Raw genomic sequence first — 16,487 nt, 5'->3', positions numbered from 1 at the left:
GGGATAATTTTATGGATTTAATTATCATTTAATTTGAATTAAATGTTATGAATTAAACAGCTCATGAATATACTTTATCAGTAGAACAAATTGTAATTAACCAAATTTCTCATGAAAGTATTATGCAATCTTTTAAAACATTTGATATATATATATTTGTTGTTGTTTTGCCAAAAGGGCATCCTTAAAACTGAGTCAAGCAACTATAGGAGTGTTGAACGCCATTTAACTTTTTTTTTTTTTTTTTTTTTTAAGTTAATGATTGTGCTTCCTTTAATTGATTACATGTACTTTTGCTCTTGCTTTGTAAGCTCTTTAGTTATAATAATGAAAAACTGACATTTTAGTATACAGACCAAAACAGATGATAAACAAAAATATTATTATCCACAAAAAATTGTGAAACACCAGATAATTATTTTCCAGATGAAAAAACTGATCTGATTATTTTTGTTTTTTTGGAACTAGAACTGTAATGGCCACAGAACTGAATATGACTATCCATCTCTTTAAATATTAATATGTTGCAAAAAATGTCTTAACCCGCATAAACAACAGTCACTCCTTAAAACAATGTGTCAACTTTTATTAAAACCCGTACAGAGCACAACATTTACAAATATGGTTTGGGATGGACAGGAACACTTCAGTAGCTCTTTGCCAATTCATATGATTCAGGGAAGGCGAGACTCTTGTGTCCAGATCCCATGACCAATGGCAGGATTCCAGCATTTGGCACAACATTCCATGAGAGAGTGAGAGTGATGTTCTTATTCGCCCTGTGTTTGGGAAAAACAGAAAGTTATCAAAGAGATGTCAATTTCTATACTTTTCAGTTCTATATGTCAAATACTTGTAACACTTTACAATAAGTTTTCATTTGTTCACATTAGTGTAGGTAACTACATTAGTTTAACCAGCAATGAACAATACTTCTACTGCATTTATTAATCGGTGTGTTCATTTCAGCATTTACTATCACATCTTTAAACTTAAAAGTATCGTTAAAGAATGCACTGTGAGATAATATGAATAAAGAATTGTATTTTTATTAACCAGCATTAACAATCATTAAAAAATTATGTTGGAAGATATATTGCTAATTGAGAATGCATTAGCTACAATAAACTAACGTTAACTAATGAGACCTTATTGTAAAGTGTTACCCAAATATCTATTCCAAATGAGGTTTACACATTGTCAATATTCATTTGAGTTAGATCAACTTAGTAGATGTGTTTTATGATGTTTCTCTTGTTTTACTGATTGTAAAAAAAATCTGATTGATTTTTCGAATTAAATTTTCATTTGAAATGCATTTCCAAATACCAGATCTTAAGTGTATTATGACTGAAATATGCATGACTCATATGTCAGTCATAATACACTTAAGATATAATATTTATTTAGAAACAATTCAATAGAAATAACATTTGTAATAATTTTATTGTAAAAAATTATACACAAAAAAAGAAAGTTTGGGGTCAGTATATTTTTTTTTAATGGAAAAAACTATATTCAGGAAGGATGCATTAAATTGATAAAAAAGTGATAGTAAAGACATTTATAATGTTACAAAAGCTTTCTAATTCATCAAATAATTCTGAAAAAAATGTTTTCAACACTGATAATAATAAATGTTTCTTGAGCACCACATCATTATTTATAAATGATCATGACATGTGACACAGAAGACTAATAATGTTGAAAATTCAGCTTTGCATCAGAAATAAATTAGATTTTACTATACATTCAAATAGAAAACCATTATATAAAATAAATGCAGCCTTGGTGAGCAGAAAAGACTTCTTTTAAACATTACAAATCTTACCGATCAAACTTATAAACGATTGTGTGCAAGAGAGAGAGAGAGTATGTGTGTGTGTGTGTGTAAAAATGTGTATATAAACTGCACAGATGAAATACTCTGAATAAAGCAACTAACCTTAAACCATTCCCATCATCAAAGAAGAAATACTTGGATTTAACTTCCTTCAGGTTTAGTTTGGTGCTTTCACCTCTCAAGACAATCTTGTCCCATAGAACCACCTGGTTCAGTGCCTAAAATGGGATAACATGGTACTCTTTATTGATGTGAAAAACACAAACTATACAACACAACAACTTCCCAGCTCTCATTCATAGTTTTTTAAAGCCTACTGACTCATACTGAAGTGGTAAAGACTTACATTGCTTTTGGTTGAATATTCAGCAGTCAGGTAAAGAAATAGCTCCTTCACATTCCAGTCAAATATTGGCCGCAGATGTAATAAAGGGGTTAAAGCAAATAATGCAAATCTAGTTCTAGATGTAAACTGCACTGCAAAGCTGATATAGAAGCTGCATCTCAAAGTGGCACATATTCAACAAAAGCTGCATTTACAAAGACTGCAGAATGCATTTACACAGGAATTACTTTTGTATAAATAACGCTAAATATGTAATTACTACAGACACGTGAAATAATAAATGCAAATCTGAACAACTATGACTTAGTAGCTTTTTTTCCCATCAACATGGATGTGTAGCACAGCAGTGCTCTGTTCTGTCAAAAGGATATTAGCAGAAAGGTCAAATGTCACAAAGCCCAAGTCACTCCTCTCTCGTGGTCCTGTAAAGTCGTCTACGTTTTTACTGGAGAAAGAATGAGAGAAGATATCAACAAGATATGTGTGAACTGTGAAGCACAGATGTAAAAGACGAAACTACATTCAATCCTGCAAACTGACGGTACACACACATTTTGTACCGAATTTACAAATTTACATTGCCCACAAATCCATTTTTTGTTTATTAAGCGTTTCAAAATACTGTTGAACAAAAGCACAACACTATCTTTATATTTAATTCATATGTATAGCTGACGTGCTGCACTGCTATTGGCCACCAGCACAGCATCTACAAGTCCCATATGCTGCAAAGACATATGATTCTAAATGGTCGGCGATGGCTGATGTATATCAAATATATATTTTTTTAATGATCTTAACATTGCTTTTGTATTTAAGCTCTGGTCGCAGGCTCAGAAACAGTGCAGTTAACTTACATCATGACTTTGGATACGTGTATATCCACCGGCACGCTTCTGTCTTTGAACGCTGTGGTAATGAAGCACCCGAATGTGAGCGCTGCCATCACACTGAGAGAGAATGCAAAGAGCGAGTTTGCCCTCGACAATACCGTATTCATGATTCAGTCTAGTTAACAACTAACAATGCACTGCAAAAACAAATATATCAAGAAACGCTCCGAGCGGAGGTTCAAAGCAGGAAGTGAGGCAGTTAAAATATTATTCGGAAGCAACATCTACTTCCTGTTTCATTTAGAAAGTACACATTGCCACCCAGTGGTCAGGAAGTGACATGTCATGAATAGTCAAAGAGCAACGGACACAGGCAATAGTTTTTAGCAAATGTATGCAACAGTATAAACACATACAACTTTATACACAAAAATAGCAGTGCACATGGCAACAATTCATTACTACATTACATAGGCCTACTACATTATTAAACCTGCATTTTATTACAAATATATTACAGTTCTTCTTTGCTTTATTGATGACTATGTTCTCCAAACATGTGCTGTAACGTTAGTCCTTACTGGAGGAAATGAATGAAATTTGACTTAGACCTTGAATAATTTCTTCTTGTGTAGGCTAATACAATTATTCTGATTTCCGTTGGAATAATAGGCCAACTTTTCTTTCTAATACAATTTTCCATACCCTGCACCAAAAAAAGAAAATAAACAAAAAAGAATAATATAGCTATCTAAATGAAACCTCTTTAACACTCTTTTAGCTAGATATATACCATGTCAAAATTTAAATGCTCTTTTACATTATTATTTAAACAGTATTTATTGATTGATTGTTACAAATATTCCAAGCTTCAGTCAAGTTTTTTTAAATAGCCTACATTAATCAACAATAATATTTTATGGCTGATTCACCAATTATAATATTCCTACTATGTTTTAAAGTATGGATATCATACATTATACATTTTTTTAGAAGGATCTCTCACAAGCTAAAAACGTACAAGCAAAATTAAATGTTTAAAAATGCTTTCTGCAATCTACAACCAAAATATGATATAGCTCCCATGGATCACATGATCAATCATATACTGGCTTTAACCTGGTAACTCCAGTAACATAATTAATCATGGGCAATTGTGAATAGGGTATTTCAAAAAAAGGCAATTGTACATAAACAAATAATCTTTAAATCATCTGAAGTCTGCTGTATTAGCAACACTATGTTAAAATACAAATGTAGCCTAATGAAAACAAAACTGTCACAATGTATCATGAGACAAACATCCAAATGACAACACCTATTGTTATGGCTCAGTCAAGTGGCCCATTTTCCACTAGCTAAAAGTCCGGCTGCCTTACTCTGAGCCCAGCTGTCTTGGGGAATAACTGGGTCGGTCTGGCATATGATCCCCATCGACACATCCCTGGATCCCATTCCAAAACATTCACAGTCACTGAGCAGCAGCAATGACTGAGATTTTGGAGGAGCGGCCATTCGGCTTGCAGTATAGCAAAGTATATCTCTCGATTTTTGTCCTTTTTTGCTTCAAACTTTTTGTCAAGATCAGCTTAAACATACTGACCCACTTCTATGTGGTTAAAGGAAACCGTAAGGAGGCAGCCCGGATCACAGCTGAGTTTTATGATTTTGGCCAAGGGCACAGTAAGTAGGCAAGATTGGGACATACAGTATTGGGGCTGAAGCCTATATTTTGGAGCAGGTTCTGAGACGAGTCACTAGATTGGCTTTATCACTCTTTATATCTCTTTGTAAAAACGTTGACTTGTTGTGTAAAGAGAAAGCTTCTGTTGCATGGCCCAGTTTGTAAGAAAATTGGGTCAGTGCTCTAATCTTAGAGTTATTAAAATCGCTTTCTCTTAGCATTTTGACATACAGTACATGGATGGGTAGACTTTACACTTATGATACATATCTTATTACATTAAAAAAAAAACATTTTGGTTATACACTTTATTTTAAAGTGTCCTTGTAATTATACATTTGAATGATAAATTATTAATTTTAACGTTTCTTTGTAAATGCATAAAATGTAGGCTAATTATAGGGATTGGATTAGGGTTAGGGTCAGTTGTATGCTATTATGCAGTTTACTGTTATTACTATGCTAACATGTAGGCTAACTAGTAACAAGGACACTGTCTTTTTTATTTTACATGAAAATGTTTGGTGTGATTCACTACATAAATAGAAACCCATCCCTCACATTTATTCAATATATCTCAGAAGGTAGCCTATACACCTTATTTTAAGGTGACATAGTTAAACATTTCTACTAGTTAATTACTCCTTATGTAAGTAAGTAGGCTAAAATGTAATGCCCTTTAAAGTGTAACCTAAATAATTCAGTTAAAACGTGGTGATGTTGTCTGAATGCTCATCTTAACCATTGTATCCCACTATTTTGCTGCCCTGTACTATATCATGATCTCAATAACATGCACATTAGTTGAAATTACCTTACTTCATGCTATAGGCTACAAACTAAATGAGATGAAGTTCAAACATTTTACAATATTGATAAATGTTAAGGATGTACTAGGCCTACAAGGGAAAAAATCCATTCAAAATCCTGACTCTATTACTATCTATTTGTCGGAACAACAGTGGCACCTTTCTAATCTTATCTTTCGATATAAATAGTGTAACGGGTACGGACATAGCTACAGTATGAAGATAGGCTAACGTTAACGTTACCTCATGAATATAAATTACGTTCCGTGACGGGGGTCCAGTAGGCGCAATTGAAGCATACAGTCTATGAATTGAAGTGCCCTCGTCATAGAGGTCTTCAGGTGAACCCGTTGACCCGTTGACCCGGGACCCGACCCGGGACCCGTACGGGTTCGGGTCTATATTTTAAATGATCAGCCGGGTCCGGGTCGGGTCGAATCTATTACTTCGGGTCCCGGGTCTGTTTAACATTGTGTGTAATACCCGTGCGAGTCATCAAATCTCAAAAATGCGTCTTGTCACACTCATATTTAATATATTTTAAATCAGTAACATAATCTGAGGTGAACTGTCACATGAATGTTTACTTTGACACTCAAAATAAATTGCGTTAAAAAGCATATTTTAGGTTGATCCATCCAGCTAGCGCGCATTTGCAGTCAAGCGCGTGTCATGTTTCTATGGCAACCAGTTACCAGAAGCAGAGCTTCAGTGAGGGACAGCCAAACCGCGCTTTAGATTTTGCAATGTCAATTAATCGTTTTGTTCAATCTTAAAGTTTTAGTGGTCAGATTCAGACTCGATGATGCAGAGCAGAGAGCACGGAGATGATAAATAACGTCAGCGCAGCGGCCATGGCACTGAACGAGCAATCGTTATTATAGTTCAAAAAGGCAAACAGCCAAAAGTTATTGTGCGAGTTAGCAGCTAACTCGTTTAATTTGTCATCCGTCACCGTGAGTCCGTGACATCATGTGGACTTTTGAAGCTGAAATAACAAGGATTAAGCTTGGACTTGGTGGAATAACGAGAGGAATAACATGGATAACTTTCTTGTCGGAGCCGAAGGATTGTAATGCATTACAGCCAGTCAGGTAACGTAACGTTACAAGGAAAGGATGGAGAGACTACTAACTTTACGCTGCTACGGCTCCTTAAATTAGGTAAGACAAAAAGTTGTAATTTTTCGCAACAGGTTTATTGACTTGTAATAGCAGTTTAAGGTGGAAAATGTGACAATCGGGTCCAGTCGGGTCTGTGTCTTCCCGGCAGTTTCGGGTCCAGCTTACAAAAAATTTATCGGGTCTGCACGGGTCCGGGTCCAGCTTTTGAAATAATAGTCGGGTCCGGGTCGGTTCGGTGTAGCAAATTACGGGTCCCTTCCGGTTCGGGTAAGAATTTTTGGACCCGTGAAGACCTCTACATTCTACTATGGCAAAGGCTAAGGCTCGGCTTATGAATATTAATTACGTTACGTAACTGGATGCTCCAGAAAGATTACCAAGCGTCAGCGTGGACTTATTAATATTCATATGCTAAATCTTTGCAGTAGCCAACACGACTCTGCTGAGGTCTGAAACAACAACAAGCCGAGCAGCCAATCAGAGAGAAGCGCTATGGTCACACTCGCTGTGTAAAAAGAAAGACACAGACCTGACGCAAACATGCCTGAAGTTCCCTGCGGAGAATCCGAGAACTCAGATAATACTCCCAAGAAAAGAAAGCGAGAGGACGTCGAGGGTTTTTCTGCGAAAAAGAAAGTGCGCTGGGGTATTTTGATTAGTCAAGGTGAGTTAATAGACACGTGTAAATAAATGTGCCTTTATAGTTGCGCCCTGCTATCACATTGCAGTAATGCATTTGTATAGGCCTTCTATAGGCTACCTAACATGGCAAATTATATTAAGTTAATATTAGATAAATAATATAATAATTAATATGACATATTTGTAATGTTATGTTATTCTAATAATGTTAATATCAAATAAGCATCAATATTGTTTATGTATAGGCCTACATTATAATTGTATAATTAACATTATTAAACTAACAAAATAAGACTATGGATAGGTTAGGTATCGAGTACATAATTGTCATTCATATGCACGCACACATGAAAACAGCAATGGAGCAGAGTGATTATTACATCATATTGGTAATTTATTATTTCCAGTGTTGGATCCAGTGTTTTCTTACAAAGCTTGATTAGTCTTTCTTTCTCATATTTCCCACAACCGAAAATACAAAGCTGACTAGCTATTTGCAGACTATGCAACAGTATTAGTAGCCCAAGTATAGGAACTTACAAGCAGCATACACTATTGTATTGTGTTTATCATATTGTGTAGGCTACTTGGCCTTGTAGTTGTTAGTTAAAGGTAAAACTCTATAAAGATTTCATTGCTTTTATTGCTGCACACAGCTACTGCGCGTTTAGTCATTCCTATTGGAGTTGGTGATATTTAAAGCCTCTTTGCAAGGGCATCAGAGTTCAAGTAAACAAATCACACTATTAGTGGACTCCTTCTGTATCATGCATTAAACATAGGCTTTTACCCTAATGTGTAGTTGTTTGTTTATTAAGGGAGGGATTCCTTTATATTACTACAATACACCATAGCATTGAATACTAGGACTGTCTCCATGACTAGGGAGTCTATAAATAGGGAAGTTACAAGTAGTCGCAGTCTCCGTGGAGCTCAGCTGTAGTCACATGAACACAACAGGATCTGAAATATTCATGAAAGCTCTCAGAGAATATCACAATAAAGACTGTGCCCATCAGGCAACAACCATGTTTTTTGATTAGAAAAAACAGGTCTGTATCACTAATGAAGTATTAACTCTTTAAGCACACAAGAAAACACAAAATTGCATCATAAAAAACAACATAGTAGTCTAGGATCATTATAACTGACTAAAGCACAGCTGTGACCTAAAGCTCCACATGTCACTCTGGAATCTCAGTGGCAGTAACCCATAGCTCAGCTAAGCTAAAAAAGAGAATACGGCTACTTTCTACACCCCGAGATGATAGCCGTCCTTTCATTTACAGGCTATGGCGTATATGTATCAATGGCTAGATGTGCCGTGGGGCGACGGAGACATGGGTACGTATAACGGAACCTCTTGCTCGTAGGCCGCGTTCTGTGTCAGGAATGACAGTTGCAGAGGGCAGCTTTCTATGCTGTTGTGGCTAGATTGAGCTTATGCTAAATATAGATCTCTGAGTGAGTAGATATATCTCCGGTTGGAGCTGCTAGCACTGTGTATTATGGTATTAATAATTGTTCTGTGCTATACATACGATTATTGTTATACTGTTATACGAAGAAAATGTTCAAAGGCTGTGTTGTTGCTACTGTGGTCAGTAGTGGATGCAGTTGTTTAATTGAGGAATTTTCCAAATGCGGTCCGGGGACTTTGCAGGGATGTGTATGGGGCATGTGGAAAATTTGCGAAAAAAAAAAATATATTTCTTAAGCGACATCTATGTTAACATTTAAATAAAATATTTATCAAATTTGGTAAACAAAGATTTTAACATTTCTTTGAAAAGTGCTTCAAATAAATCTGAATTCACTATATGAAAAAAAATTTGTTTATTTTGCATGATTTCTAAGTTGGAAAAAAAATGGGACTGAGGAAGTTTAAACTAATGTTTAAGTTGCAAATAGGATGCAAACTGATCCTATGTATAACGATCTCATATTCAAAGTAAGTAATCCATTTCCCATCCATACTGAAAAAGATAATTTAGCACAAAATTACTGCTCCCCCAATTTATTAAAAGTTTAGCTTTTTTTGAAAAGTAACACTGACAGAGAGGTCTTTGACACTGAACACATAATGGAAAAGACATGCCACCCAAAAGCCCTGGCATTTACTGCCCTGCAATGTTTAATGATTGGAAGTCAGAGGCCTCCACATCCAATGGGTTTTTGTAAATGGGCTTTTGCCTTGTAGTTCCATATGAGAGAAAAAGCTATCTCAAGTTGTTTAAAAATAAATGGACCTTTTCTTTTATTGCTTTTATTCCTACACACTGATAAAGTAAGTCCAAAATCCAAATGTTCGTTTTATGAAGAACAATTCTTTCATTTTCATTTTGTATGACAGCAACACATATCTCAGTTTACATAGCTCAGCAGTTTAAACGAATCACCTTTATTGTATATAGAGAGCTGATAATGCAGCGATTCCACTTACAGGCTCTTCTCAACAGCTGTCAATGGGCAGAGTCAAAATCACACCACTCTCACTTTAGAATGTGGACTGGAAATTATATCAAGTCCAAATGTGGCTGAGTGGGTGTATTTAAAGCTCTTGTATTTCATGGTAGTGCTTTTGTAACTGTTGGTTAGCTTTTAACTACAGCATATTATGGTTGCTGTAAATTAGGCTAGTGTAACATTGGATAACTGATAATTCCACATTGTTTGGGCTTGTTTTGTGGTTTGTTTTTGTGAGAAGAAAGGGCATTTATCAGTCATGTGAAATAATTGGGTGTCAGTTCATTGACTTATTAATAAGAATATTTTGACATACTGTATGTTCATTCCCATCTCAGGTTCATGGGCGGATCGTTCTCCACTCCATGAAGCTGCATGCCAGGGTCGACTTCTGGCTCTTAAGACTCTTCTCTCACAGGTTTACAAACATATACACATACAATAATGGAACAGAAATTGTTTTAAAAAAAGTTACATTTAATAACTTTTTAAAGAAAAAAAATGATATATTCCTGTTTTTCTTCTCCATATTCCAGGGTCACAATCCAAATATCATCACCATTGATCACGTGACTCCGCTACATGAAGCTTGTCTGGGAGATCATGTAGCATGTGCCAGGGCTCTCATAGAGGCCGGTGCCAATGTGAGTTACAGTTATTAAACAGCACACTTTTCAGCAACATTACAACAATTATGAAACAAAGTAATTATTGAAACAGCAAAACACTGAACGTATAACATTTAAAACAGATGACAACTTGCCCCAGTAAAAATCACAGCTGCTCTGATTATACATTTATGAAATATACACTTTTCCTGAGTACACAGTTCAATCTTTTACTTTATTGTATCTTCATTATATAATTGATCCTTGCTTGAATGTATGTCAATGTGTTTTTATTGTCAATGTGTTTTTATTGTCAATGTGTTTTTATTGTCAATGTGTTTTTATTGTCAATGTGTTTTTATTGTGTTTGCTTGTTTATTATGCTAATATAAATTTATTTGAAAGATAAAATTAACAAACTTTAAACCAGAAATCTGGAACCAATTGAACACTTATTAAAAAAAAGAAAAAAGTAGGGAATTAATATTTATCCCCTAACCATATGCATAGGCTATAACTACTGACCAGTCCATGTGATAACTTCCTGTGTGACAACTAACCCCAGCCTCCCCTAATGTTTTTTTTTTTATATAGATGTTTTCCTGCTTTTTGTTTATTCAATGTTTAGCCCTTTCATGCATGGTCACTACAGAGGACAGCTATTCAAAAAGCCATTGCTTGGTTATAAAGGGTTTTGATGGCATATTTGCACATCAACCATTAGAGTGGACACTAGTGCATCATCCTATACACTGCCACCCTGTGGCAAGCCATTGTATGTGGAATTTTTTTCTCCAAACCAAGATGACCGACATTTCTCTGGAATATCCATCCATTCCTTCTATCCTAGGAGACTCTATAAAATAAAAATTGTATCAAGTAAGTAAGTAAGTAAGTAAGTAAGTAACATTTATTTATATAGCACTTTTCATAGATAAAAATTACAAAGTAAATATAAATACAGTAACAAACTCAAAATACAAGAATATTAGATATAAATGAAAACATAAACAACCATAAGAAACCCCTTGACTAACTAAAAGCCTGCTTGAAGAGCAAAGTCTTCAGTTGCTTTTTGAAAGAATCAAGTAACATATAAGGGGTCATATCATTGTTACATTTTGTTAAAGTACTGATTTTAGATCAGTAGGAAATTCTGATGAATCATCTGTCCACTATATTCAACATCATGCATCACTAACTATATCAGCTACAATTCATACTATTACTGTTCTTGGAAATAATTCATCTGCAGTAATTTTTTGGCTGTAAATAAATGTATTTATGTTACTATGTAATTTGCAGTTACATAAAAAAAAGTAATCTGATTAACATAATGCACATTACTTGTAGTTGTAATGTGCTACTTTACTTGTTACATCCAAAAAGTAATCTTATTACGTAACGCATGTTGTAATGTGTTACTATATATTGTCCTATCATTGGGAGATGAGAGCGCGTTCGTCTTGTGAATAAATTAAAAAAAATATTACTCATTATTACTGATAAAACGTGAAAGCCAAAAAAAAAATAATATTGTTAATTTTTTTTAACCAATATACAATATCACTCAATATTACACAACTACTATACATTTGCTGGTGGTAAATGTAATGCTGTAAATGAGACCTGTCGCAACATTCCCTATTCAGACTTTTTTTTTTTTATATAATTTTTATCAAGGTAAAATCTACATATAGTTCCCAACGAAAGTTTTATTTAGTGTCAAATATGTTGAAGATTAGTGAACAGGCTGTCGGTTCATTAAATGAAATGTTATTGCCTCACAAAAGCTGTTTATTCACCTTAGTGAAGCCTCTCCATGGTATCCATTAAAAAAATTAATTAACAACACTAACCTTTCATTGAAGTAACCTTTCAATTGAAAGTGGGGGGATACTCACATTATGAAATAAATGTTTTTCTCCAAAGGTTATTTTATATGTTGATATTTGCTAGAATCCATGATAACATGTGAACAAGATGTCGAGGATCTCCAGCTAAAAAAATAGGCCCACAACATTAATCCATATTTGTCAAGTTCTGTGTATTTTTTGGCTGACCACAGCTCTGCCCAAACTTGACAAACTGCTTTATCTCCGATGAACGCAAAGGACAACTCAAATCTGTTCACTTTATGATTTTTTATTTTCTTACAGATGGTTTGATAGTTTTGGGATGAAACAGATTAGGTTGATAACATTTAAGATACACAAACAAAACCATGAATTAGTTACAATAATTGTGTCCAACATGTTTTGGAGAAAATAAAACAAATTATAATGTGATTTCCCTCCCACTCAATTATTTAACTTCAATGAAATGTTTGATTTTTGCTAATTATTTGAATGAAACAATGCAGATTTACTTTTACAGCCATCTTTGATCATTTTCACCAGGGGTGAAAATAATTCTGACCACAACTGTAGTAGTCTGAGTTGGGTTTCCACAGAGTTGTACCTTCACTGGTTGTAGAGATCTTTGATCACGTCCTTCACGCAACGTTCAAGTTGTATGAAGTTCTTCTCCGTCTGCTGGTGGAACAGCAACAAACTCAATTGCGTTTCCAATAATTGAAGCTTTACTATATTTTTGTTATTATATTTTATAGTTTTCACATGATTTTATATCATTTTATTAATTGGTTTGATAAATACACAGTATTACTGTGTTATTACTTTATTATGATTTATACAGTATCTATTCAGTTAGAAACAAAAAACACAAACTGTCCACTCAAGTGAACATCTGAAAATTTATTTGGATAATATGTTTAAAAAAAAAAGTCAATAAAAACACCTAGGAAAAAAAAATCCTGACCGAGGTTGTCATAATTCATGCATGAAAGGGTTAGAAGAAGACTCTGCTCAGATTGATCAGTTTGTGCGGATTGTGCTGTTAGCATGTTCTTGTGCATGGCAGGTAAAAGCCACGACCATTGACGGTGTGACCCCGCTGTTTAACGCCTGCTCGACAGGAAGTTTCACCTGTACAGAGGTGCTTTTGGAACATGGAGCAAAACCACAGGCAGAAGCGTGCCAACCTTCGCCCATTCACGAGGCATCAAGCAAAGGTAATCAAGGAGGTCTGCGTTAGTCTAACCATACAAATCCATTTATTTGAATGTATAACATTTACAGAAAACTTTACAAAAATATAAACATAGATGTTTTGCTATTTCAGGTAGGGCAGCATGTATAGAGTCTCTCATCTCGTGGGGAGCAGATGTAGATTACGACATCCCCCATCTAGGAACACCTCTCTACATTGCCTGTGTCTCGCAACAGCTCCAGTGTACACAGAAACTTCTGGATGGAGGTGAGATCATCAGACTACTGCTCAAACCAAACAAAAAAATTGAATTGTTTGGTGTATTTTGGCGTCCTTAGGTTAGGTCTTCTCACCTTTTGTTCTGGTCTTGTTTATTTGATCACAAAAGGATATGTTTTTCATAGGAGCCAATGTGCAGAAGGGCCGTTTTCTGGACACTCCACTACACGCTGCTGCACAGAAGGACTGTCCAGATATCATCAGACTGCTACTAGAGTTTGGCGCTAACATCAACGCTCGCAACCTGGAGCAGCAAAGGCCGGTGGAGACAGCTCCACCCAGCAGTACGGCAGAGTCTGCGCTCCTTCTGTATGAAGGTAAGGCTGCTCAGTTGATTTTGATACCTTTTGGTTGTTTTTCTAGTCATGAAGTTCAGAAGAATCATGCCCATTTAATGGATTTTTTGGTTTTCAATTAATTTATTGACTTTATTAGTGGAGATTTAACAGGAAAGAGATAGGGAATGGGTTCAAGACATGATCATAGTCGCTTGAACCTGGGTCCTCTGTGAATTTTTAATGCAACTTTTATTTTATTTTTATCTTTGATGAAGTTGCATGATTAGGTTTGTCTAAAATATTGGTTGGTGCAGAACCCATTCACATGCTAAATTTAGTTAGTCCAAAGTTGTTTATTTCGTACATCATGCAGTTGTAATTGAAATTATTTAACCCACATTGCAAATCAGGTTTATTGGCAAACTGTACAGACTTTCAGCTTTTTGCAATGAACAAATCAAACAAAAATAATTGAAATAGGTCAACACAACAAATGTTTCAAGCGGTTTCTCCAAATTCAACTGAAAATGCAACTTTTATAGACTTCTGCAGTCTCAAAATTAATCAATCCCCTGAATAGAATCCCTTACAACAGCACAAATCTGCAAAACAGGTGTTGTCTCAATCACACATGATGCAACTAATCAAGGGATTCATTAGTTACACCAGGTGTGCTTGTGCTAGAACACATTAAATATCTGGCAAGGTTTGTTGAGTGCCATATTTGATTGCATGTTATAAATATGGCTAAGTCAAAAAAATGGTCCAAGTTAAGAGAAGATATGCCCCTCACAAACACGAAACAGGATAAAAAGATAGCCAAGGAACTAAATGTCCCTAGAGACACTGTTGAAAGCATAGTTTGTTCAAAGTTAAAGGATCGGTGGTTACACTACCTGGACGGGACAGAAAAAAGAAGCCATCAACTGCTGCAACAAGATTTCTGGGAAGGCATTTTTAGAAAAACCCTCGAGTGGCTGCAAAAGACCTGCAGCAGTCAGGAAATCCTAGGAGATAACGTCATGCCATCAGTGAGGAAGCTGAAGCTTGGGCGTCATCGGACCTTCCAACAGGACAATGATTCCGAGCATACCTAAAATTCCACTAAGGCTTGGTTGCGGAAGAAGTCCTGGAATATTCTTTCCATCACAGCCACCTGACTTGAACCCCATAGAAAACCTCAGGCGATTGCAGCACGCAAACCCAAGAATATTACTGAACTGGAGGCCATTGCTCATGAGGAATGGGTTAAGATTCCTCAGAAACGCTGCCAGAAGCTGGTGTCTGGTTATACATCTCGTTTGCAGCAGGTCATAACAGCAAAAGGGTGTTCTACTAAGTACAAACGATGCTTGCCATGAAGGGGTTGAAAAATGTTGAGACTGCAGAAGTTGCATTTAAGTTAAATTTGGGGAAACCACTTGAAACATTGGTTGTGTTGAGCTATTTAAATGACTTTTGTTTGATTTGTTCATTGCAAACAGCTGAAAGTCTGTACATTGAATAATTTTGATCGCATCTGTATATTTTAACCCACTAAAATTAAATTAATGTCTGCAGTATTATGTTCATTGCATATTTAAGACCACATTGAAAACTTTGAGTTGAGTTAAATGGGTAAAAACAATAATACAAATATGTCTTTAATGTAGGCTAGGATTTGAACTTGGGTCACCTTTACATATACCATACTTTATGAAATACTAAGTTGTCAGAAGTTTAAAGTTTTTTTTGTTTATATAAAAAGGGGATTTTGCTAACTTTCCCTGTCTTTTCCTGGATAGCCATGCCACAGTCTCTGTGTCAGCTGTGTAGACTGAGTATCCGAAACTATATGGGCCGATCCAGACTGCACCTGATTCCTCACCTCAAACTGCCTACTCTGCTCAAGAGTTTCCTCCAGTACAGATAGACTCTCAACCTTACTCCACAAAGCCCCTCCTCTTTTAATTTTCTTATATTAAGTGGATTAATATATACAAATAAGGTCATCAAATTGTGTTTGTGACCACCAACGCACAGAAAACACTATCACAATAGCCATTCATTTCACTTAATTTAGGCTAAGTTCAAATGTTTATTTTTAAATACTTATATTTTTTGCAACTAATGAACATCAGTTCTATTTTTGTATATAATCACAACATTAGTGTAAATGTATCACTTGTAACCTGCACTATATAAGCTGCATGGCTAATAAGATACAAAAATATCATGTCAGGGTGAAATCATTAAAGTGCATGTCAGCATAATGAATTTTCTATTTTTTATCACACTAATGTAAAAAAAAGAAAAGGATAACTGTTCAGAATTCACAAAATCTGATGCTATCAATATTTTCACTGTTTCCCAAGCTGCATCATGAACTGTTTAGAAAATAAAAAAAATAAAACCACTGGGAAGATTCAATGTAATGCAGTACTTTTGCTAATAATATTGTTGCCAAAACAAAGCATGATAAGATATGTAACTTATAAATAAAGAAAAATATGTAAAATGTGTCTCATTGGTCTCTCTTTTCTTT

At 35.2% G+C, this 16,487-nt stretch overlaps 2 protein-coding genes across 4 annotated transcripts; one reads left to right on the top strand and one right to left on the bottom strand.

Moving 5' to 3' along the window:
- Nucleotides 1-252: 252 nt before the first annotated feature.
- Nucleotides 253-3,418, bottom strand: spcs3 (signal peptidase complex subunit 3). Its single transcript, XM_079615018.1, has 5 exons — nt 3,047-3,418; nt 2,561-2,634; nt 2,190-2,266; nt 1,946-2,061; nt 253-779 (listed from the first exon to the last, which is right to left on the bottom strand). The coding sequence occupies exons 1-5, from the start codon at nt 3,187-3,189 to the stop codon at nt 647-649; spliced, it is 543 nt and encodes a 180-aa protein (XP_079471144.1). The 5' UTR covers nt 3,190-3,418; the 3' UTR covers nt 253-646.
- A 1,061-nt stretch (nt 3,419-4,479) lies between these two features.
- Nucleotides 4,480-16,465, top strand: asb5b (ankyrin repeat and SOCS box containing 5b). 3 transcript variants are annotated; one of them, XM_079615183.1, is made up of 8 exons: nt 7,096-7,303; nt 8,571-8,625; nt 10,086-10,165; nt 10,284-10,391; nt 13,278-13,428; nt 13,539-13,673; nt 13,811-14,002; nt 15,748-16,465. In XM_079615183.1, the coding sequence occupies exons 2-8, from the start codon at nt 8,574-8,576 to the stop codon at nt 15,873-15,875; spliced, it is 846 nt and encodes a 281-aa protein (XP_079471309.1). In that variant the 5' UTR covers nt 7,096-7,303; nt 8,571-8,573; the 3' UTR covers nt 15,876-16,465. The 3 variants fall into 3 exon arrangements, with proteins under 3 accessions (XP_079471307.1, XP_079471308.1, XP_079471309.1); XM_079615181.1 differs by lacking the exons at nt 7,096-7,303; nt 8,571-8,625 and adding an exon at nt 4,480-4,705 and having other exon boundaries at nt 15,748-16,464; XM_079615182.1 differs by lacking the exon at nt 8,571-8,625 and having other exon boundaries at nt 7,068-7,303; nt 15,748-16,464.
- Nucleotides 16,466-16,487: the final 22 nt, after the last annotated feature.

The sequence above is a fragment of the Phoxinus phoxinus genome (genome assembly GCF_949152265.1).
Source record: "Phoxinus phoxinus genome assembly, chromosome: 6".
NCBI lineage: Eukaryota > Metazoa > Chordata > Actinopteri > Cypriniformes > Leuciscidae > Phoxinus > Phoxinus phoxinus.
The sequence above is the reverse complement of the archived record's forward strand: the minus strand, read 5'-3'. Positions and strand labels throughout refer to the sequence as shown.

Coding starts and splice junctions, on each gene's coding strand:
- spcs3 (XM_079615018.1), bottom strand. CDS start 3,189: ATGAATACGGTATTGTCGAGGGCAAACTCGCTCTTTGCATTCTCTCTC. Junction 2,062..2,189: donor AATATTCAACCAAAAGCAAT/GTAAGTCTTTAC, acceptor ATCCCATTTTAG/GCACTGAACCAGGTGGTTCT. Junction 780..1,945: donor GATGATGGGAATGGTTTAAG/GTTAGTTGCTTT, acceptor TCCCAAACACAG/GGCGAATAAGAACATCACTC.
- asb5b (XM_079615181.1), top strand. CDS start 4,510: ATGACTGAGATTTTGGAGGAGCGGCCATTCGGCTTGCAGTATAGCAAA. Junction 4,706..10,085: donor TGATTTTGGCCAAGGGCACA/GTAAGTAGGCAA, acceptor TTCCCATCTCAG/GTTCATGGGCGGATCGTTCT. Junction 14,003..15,747: donor TGCGCTCCTTCTGTATGAAG/GTAAGGCTGCTC, acceptor TTTCCTGGATAG/CCATGCCACAGTCTCTGTGT.